Raw genomic sequence first — 7,402 nt, forward strand, 5'->3', positions numbered from 1 at the left:
ATGACGAAAATAAAGAGTTGAGTGGAGTATTTATAGAGTATTTAAAGACAAAAATTAAAAAACAAACTCAACCTAAAAAAACCCTAGCTGCTATCTTCATCTCCATCTCCATCTCCTTCGCTAGTTTCTTGGTCTGCAACTCAAAAACAGCCCTACAACTAAAAGAAATTCAAATTTCTGCAACCTAAAAAAGAAAAAGGGGCGCCTAGTTGACGCCCAGTTGACGCCTCAAGTGCCTAGACGCGCCCCGACGAGCCTAAGCGAGTATTTCGCCCACTCCCACAAAACAGAGGCGAAAATGGTGAAGCGCCGCCTCCAAGGGCGCCTAGGCGCGCCCCGAGGCGAGTTTTTAAAACATTGATATCACTATACCTAATTCAACCATAGCACCAGTAACACATAAATTTCACAAGGATCAACTACGTTTAGTCAAAACTATCCAAAACTTAGCAGGCTTAAAACGTTTTATTACATTCGAAACAATTAGGCAATTCGTCAATATTCATTCCAGCAGAAAATAAGCAAATCAACCAAAAGCAAACAAACAAATCACTAAGAAAGAGTATGCGATGCAAGCTGAATTTTGAATGAGATCCTATTTCCGTTACCCGCAGCGTAACATATGTAAGTTTCATCATAAATGTGGAATTTTATGAACCAAAGTAAGCCACGAACACGATACGAGCAGAAAATGACACTCTCAACAGACTCAATGGAACTGAGTAAAAACAATCACATAAAAGACAGGAAGATCATAGAAAATCCAAGTTATCCCATTAATGTTTAAGAATAGATGCCATGAAGAACACCGATACTCAACGCAGAGCGATTCTCATAGAAGTTATATACACTGTTAGTATTCATGATTACTTCCAAAGGAAAAACTTTTCAAGTACTGCCAAAGTGCCCATCACCATTTCAGCTTTTAATGTGTCCCATCAGCCTTCTGCAAAAGAGAATCGACCGTGTATGCGGAATTGAAATCATGAATGAAATCCAGTCATACTATAGGAAGAATGTCTTAGAAGTAATAACTGATTAAAATTAGAATAAACCAGTCAAAACTCATCACTAGCACAAGTATCTGCTTGAAGTAACATTTTATGAATTAGAAGATATTCTTCAGTTGAAATGGGGAAGTAGAAACTTCAATTACATTACACAGAGTTTAACATTAGGTGATACACAATCAATCCAACAGATACGCTATCATCTTCACAAATTGTAAAGGGAGTCAAGGACAAGAAAACATAACAGACTCGTTCCAAGACTTCATCACTGCAGATTCAATGCAAGAATTGAAACAAAAGCTTCCCCGAAAACAAGAACTGGAGAACAAGACATCATCAAGGCAGATTTTAAAATGCTCCATATTCATGAAAAATTTAAAGAAGATGCATGAGTAAAAAAAGTATTATATGAACTCATACGTAACAGTTTATCTCATATCCAGACATGTAACAGAGAAACTTCATTATAGCATGGCCCATACATAAAAGTAACCGTAAATGATTAAAAAACAAATGCATTCTACTCTAGCATTTGTGGTTAAAATTTCGTGATAGATGCAACAACAAAATATTCTACCACATCAAGTGAAAGGGACATGTGGTGTAATTTGTTAGTATTCAAGCAGAATCGATAGGCCATCAAACAGGCCACATAGGTTTATGTAAAGGACTGCTTCCCAAGGATACTCTACACTTTGTAAGAAAACAAATGATCTAGTTTTCAAAAAAATGCAGACTTTTCACTATAAACCTATGTTCCGTAACTTTTTACCCTTGAGGTCATCTGTAAGACTAACATAGAACCCAAGAGCCAGCAATTCTCTCTCATTCATCTAGAATAAGCAACCAATTTGAAGTTATCGAAAGCGCTTGTTGAAGGAGCTGCAATCTGTCTTTCTTTTTATTATTCTTTTTTAAGTGATTGAACCCATTCATAAATAAGCAACTAGATGCAGAGAAAAATGTAGCTTTCCCTAATGGATGCCATGTACCTCAATAATGACATTTTAAGATCAGATTGCAGGAAACCTCAATGATAAGTATAGACGTTCTCAATAGTAAGCCTAAGTCTCAAAGTTGGTTAAGAAAAACAGATTGACAAAACTGTGATGTGAAGGCTAATTAAGCAGGTGAAATGTAGGTCATGGTCATCCGTGCCAATGGGCCAAGGAGACCAAAAATAAGACAACATTGAAAAGCTTGATAAGCTAGTCAGTCTATTCTAGACAACCAGGTGATACTATTCAATTAAACCTCAAGCCGGCATAAATTAATACCAGTCCTCCAATCCCAGCCTCATCATTTTGATCACTCAGACGGAACTCTCTCTTATTATGCATTTACTCAATACCCTGTCCTTTCCTCCAGTAATGTCCGAGCACATTATATTATAACACTAACTCGAGTGATCAAACATCGCAATGCTATGCCTCACTTTCTGAAATTGAACACTTTCCAAATGTCATTTTTATATGTGTGTGCGTTCTTGCTTACTAAAATGCACAATTCACTACTGACATACAGCAAGAAACCACACATTTCTTGTAATTACGCAACAACAGTTTTCAACTATCTCGTAAGTACGCAGACACCGCAAGAAATCACAGATCTCTGTAAATTTGTGCCAGTCTCATTCAGTGCAAAATCCACATATCCTCAATAAAGAATTAATCCGTACCTTATCAGCATTTTCTTTCGCTTTCTCGGCCTTTACCTTCTCAGCCTTCTGCTTCTCCAATCTCTCCCTCTCCTTTCTCTTCACCCAAAAAAAAAAAAAAAAAAAAAGCCAGAACAAGTTGATTCGATCACAGTAATTCAAAATATCATTTCTGATCGGACAAAACATAATAATAACATAAACACAGATTCAAATCTGATTGCAAAATTAGTATTATAAAACAAAGTTTTGAAAAAAAATAAAAAAAATTAAAAGAGAGGAGAGAGAGCTTGGGGTTGCGTACCTGGATGTAGACATTCTCGGCGGCGCGCTCCTCCTCGCTGAGGATTTTGCCTTTGCCTGCGCTCAAGTAGCGAGTGGCTCCCCGAGACGACTCCATGGAGCGAGTGATCAACGCTCGAGTTAGCGCCGCCAGGCTCCCACCGGATCTCATTGCCGCCATCGCATTTTGCTTTCTAGTTTGTTCGTTTGTTTGTTTCTACTGCTAATAGAAAATTAGTAACAGAGCAACTTATACTATGACTTTCATACTTTAGGTTTGAGATCTATTTCAATTTCTTAAAACATCTTTAAAATATTTCACTTTCATACCTTAAGTACTATTTTATTTCAAAATAATACCTCCGTTACATTTTTTATTCATTGATCCGTTAAAAACTGACGTGGTTGTTACATATATGCCACGTGACTGCCAAATCCCTGACACGTGGCAAAAAAATATTTTTTTAATTTCCTTTTAAAAAACCTGAATTTTAAAAAAAAAAAATAATAATAATAATATTTGAAACCCATCCCAAGACCTGCACCTCCTGCAAGAAGAAGAAGAGGGAGAAGAAGAAGAAGAAAAAAATTGAAACCCATCCCATCCCATCCCATCTCCCCGCAACCATCCCCACATCCCTAAACCTGCAACAACAACAACAACAACAACAAGGAGAGAATGAGAAGAAAAAAAAGGCCAAACCCAATTCCCACCCCCAACCCCAAAAACCTACGAAGAAGAAGAAGAGGAAAATAAAAATAAAAATAAAACCCAAAAATCGTCTTCCCTGACCCACCCTCTTCTCCCATCCATCATCACCCATCCCAAAATCCCACCCGGGCCACCCCTTTCTTCCATCCCCCATCACCCACCCCTAAAAATCCAATCCGAGATTAGTTGGATCTACCACAAAATCAGTCCAACAATCATCTCAAATTCAAACTCCTCATCTCAAAGTATTTTCGAAACTTACCCGCATTGAAAACCTCAAAAATATGGAGGTCCAGGGGGGGGGGGGTCATGGTCTGTGTGGGTTCGGTTTGGCAGCCACGTGGCATATATGTGGCAGCTATGTCAGCACTTAACGGATTAATTGATGGAAAATGTAACGGATGTATTATTTTGAAATAAAATAGTATTTAAGGTATGAAAGTAAAATGTTTTGAAGATGTTGTAAGGAATTGAAATAGACCCCAAACCTGAGGTATGAAAATGTAATTTACCCTATATAGTTTGTTCGTTTGTATTTTTCTAGTTTGTTCGTTGTTTGTTTGTACCGCTATATCAAATTTAAAACTTCTCATTTACGAGTTAAAAAAAAAAAAACCAAAGATTAGTTGTTTAATAAAATGTTGGAGCTGCTACTCTCAAGTCTCAACCAATAACATTTGACAAGTGTTAAAAAAAATTGAAAAATTAAAACTCGAAAAGACAACTAAAATATTTGTCAAGTTGTTATTGAGTAAGAGCAGGAACTCCCGCATTTTTTTTTAAGCAATCAAGCTTTGTAGAAAGAAAAATACCACTCAAACTGTATTACGGCATGAAATAATCAATTGATCTCAAATACAATCAAACCCTCCATAAATTAAAAGAAAAACTAATGAAAATGACTTGAAAACTTTGAGTTTTAATGATAAGGACAAAATAAATGGTAAAGTGAATAGTACCAAGATTGACTTTTTAGTGTAAAAATGTGGTTTTTCGTTAAAGTGAACAGTATCATAAGCTTTTCGTTAAAACTCTCTAAATTAAATGGTGTCTAGAACAAGAAAAATCTATTAATTTAGTGCATATTAAATAATCAATTAATTAATAGTTTTTTTCTCTCTGTCAATAATCGACAGCTTATTAATTTATTAATGTATTCTTTATTGGAAAGGGATCCTCTCCGGATCCCTTCCAACAAGTCCACCACGGCCACAAATCCGAGCTTTTAAAATTTGATCAAACGGCTACAAACAGGAGCCCACTTTAAAATTTATAACAGTTTTAGCCGTTGGATCAAATTACCAAAAGAAAAAGCTTGTCTCACTAGATATGCGCCGAAACTTTAGTCCACAAATCATCTTCATAGCGTAAAATGGCAGGTTTGTGACAATATTAACCCTAACTATACCTCACAATTTTTATTTGATTACACTAGCATCCCTTGATGCTTTCTCTATAAGTAATGTTAGGAAGACTAAATTTGTAAACTAAATGATATGTCACCAATAGGAATGAGCACATTTATTAACTCTTAAGTAATAAATCAATCATCAACTTCTATGTCATTTAGTTTCTAAAATTTTATCTACAAATTTACTCTCCTTACCATTACCTTTTCCATGTTCACACAAATCCCTTGTGGTTTATAATAATACCCCTTGAAGTTTAATATTATTTCCATGAAGCCCATTCCGTGAAAATTTCATCCAAAAATGGATTATATCATTAAAAAATTCTCCACAAATTTCTTATAGTTAATCACATAGATTTCACATAACCGCTCACATTCATTGTTTTTTCCACAAAACATTCATTGTTTTTTCTACAAAACTCCCTGAGCTTTTGTAAATAAGAACTCCTAAAGGTTTAAGATGCTTTCATATATAAATCATTAATTATAATATAGCGTGACATAAGTTGTTCAAGAGCAAAAAGAAAATCTTTTAAAGTGAAAAAAAAAAAAAAATTTAGCTATTGCTATTGATGCTAGTATATGATTAGTCATCAAAGAACTTGTGTGGACACAAGTAGTTGAAGCGGGTCAGATGAACCATATCCTAAGAGATAGATTGGTTCACCTGTAATCGAGCTACATCCACTGTGGTGTATTGGTATTTATGTGTGTATTACAATAGTTTTAGTCCTTACATATGTAAGGCAGCCTATTTCTCAAAGAAGGTCATGTTTGTGGCCTCATAGCAAAGGTGATGTGGCCTCTCCCAATCCAAATATATATATATATATATATATATATATATATATATATATATCTTAGTTCCCGAGTCAAAATAAGAGTGTAAATAGTGTCGTTTGTTCAAAAAGAAAAAAAAAAAGACAGGCATTCATCCAACAACAGGATTGAAAACATGCCCTTATTTGTTGTTTATATGACATTTGTAGATCCAGTTGTCTTGGGTATGACTTCCATGCAAGCAAAGATAATCCAACTAAGTACTTCTTCACACACATAAATTAATTTCACAGTTTGATTGAATTCGTAACTTCAAGTTTAGTAGCTGTCAGACCAAAGTTCACCTTAGAAAATGCGATCACTTCATGTTTCATACTTAATATTCGATTTCTGGTCCAAGTCCGACATGGAAAATGCTAATAAAGCGGAAAGCTCTTGCAAGTTTGCAACCAAATCCAAAGTCCACAATCTCTACTTTTAATTGAGTCCAAATTCTTCAGCCCAATTCACATACAACCCAAAACCCAACCCACAAAAATTGAAAAATATTGTGGGGAAATAGGAAAGGCCCTTTCTCGGTTTCCCAGTTTTCTTGGAAAATTTGGATGTGCGGGAAAATATGTTTAGGGCTGCTCTCACACGCAGACCCATCTCAATTTCTCTTATCATTCGCCCCTCAAAAACCCAAATCCCAAAAATGCCCAAAAGATTTGTGGTATTTGCGAACAACGGCAACGGTTGGAGCAGGTTTCGAATTCCAAGGAGAGGGTAGAAGAGAAAGGAAAAGATGAATGAACTGGATTCGACGGTGGTGGCAATGTCGATGATTTGGGGAAGAATCAACGGCCTTTATTCGGCAACACCAGATGGGGTGATCTCCTACATGACCCAGATCCTAACAACGTCTTGGCTGTCGGATTGACTAGGCTGCGAGTGTGCAGGTGCTGTCCATCGCATTGGCTATACTTGTTGCTGCTGGTAAGTATTCCTTCATTGCTGCTGTTCTTCTCTTCATTATCATTACCCTTCTTTGGCTCACTCTTCTTCCAATTTTACCCCCAAACTTCTGGAAAAACAAATTAGGGGTTTTTGAACTCTAATTCTTAAAAAAAGATTAAACTTTAATAAAAATCTAGTGTTAGAGTACATATACATTTTAGTCCTTTATTGGGTACATAATTTAAATTTATATTGTATTTTTTTTAATATTTAATAGATATCTTATTTAATGTCGTCACATAAATTTCAAATTTATTATTATACATATTTTAATTTTTTAATTTTGTTTAACTTCTTCTAATTAGTGTACCTAAACTTTTGTATCATAATTTATTGAGTTAGTATAGTGAAATGTCTGTACTTAAATATATTGTAATGAATTAATGGCACATAAGAAAATATGTGAATTAGTGGCACATAATACATATTAGATAACTCAGATATTTCATATGTGAGTTGTTGTGTTTTTGCTTGACTAGCATATTTGGTAGTTAAACTGTTTCTAATATCTATCTGTTGTTAAATTTGGGTTTACTTTTGATAGAATTATA

At 35.2% G+C, this 7,402-nt stretch overlaps 1 protein-coding gene across 4 annotated transcripts; it reads right to left on the reverse strand.

Annotated features, from left to right (window-relative positions):
- Positions 1 to 787: 787 nt before the first annotated feature.
- LOC103929505 (uncharacterized protein At2g27730, mitochondrial-like) lies at positions 788 to 3,192 on the reverse strand. 4 transcript variants are annotated; one of them, XM_048588122.1, is made up of 4 exons: positions 2,972 to 3,192; positions 2,689 to 2,766; positions 1,056 to 1,084; positions 823 to 946 (listed from the first exon to the last, which is right to left on the reverse strand). In XM_048588122.1, coding segments are annotated over exons 1-4 (267 nt in total). In that variant the 5' UTR covers positions 3,131 to 3,192; the 3' UTR covers positions 823 to 945. The 4 variants fall into 4 exon arrangements, with proteins under 4 accessions (XP_048444080.1, XP_048444079.1, XP_048444081.1 ...); XM_048588123.1 differs by lacking the exon at positions 1,056 to 1,084 and having other exon boundaries at positions 788 to 946; XM_048588124.1 differs by lacking the exons at positions 823 to 946; positions 1,056 to 1,084 and adding an exon at positions 1,089 to 1,278.
- Between the last annotated feature and the right edge of the window lie 4,210 nt (positions 3,193 to 7,402).

This window comes from the organism of the source record quoted next, unplaced genomic scaffold, assembly GCF_019419815.1.
Source record: "Pyrus x bretschneideri cultivar Hongxiangsu unplaced genomic scaffold, Pyrus_bretschneideri_v1 Contig274, whole genome shotgun sequence".
Taxonomy (NCBI): domain Eukaryota; kingdom Viridiplantae; phylum Streptophyta; class Magnoliopsida; order Rosales; family Rosaceae; genus Pyrus; species Pyrus x bretschneideri.

Bases quoted from the DNA above. Each gene is read 5' to 3' on its own strand.
- LOC103929505 (XM_048588121.1), bottom strand. From the start codon at position 3,130: ATGGCGGCAATGAGATCCGGTGGGAGCCTGGCGGCGCTAACTCGAGCG. The intron at 2,767-2,971 runs GTACGCAACCCC...TTTTGGGTGAAG, and splicing joins CCGAGAATGTCTACATCCAG to AGAAAGGAGAGGGAGAGATT. The intron at 1,329-2,688 runs GTACGGATTAAT...CTTGTTCTCCAG, and splicing joins CGAAAGAAAATGCTGATAAG to TTCTTGTTTTCGGGGAAGCT.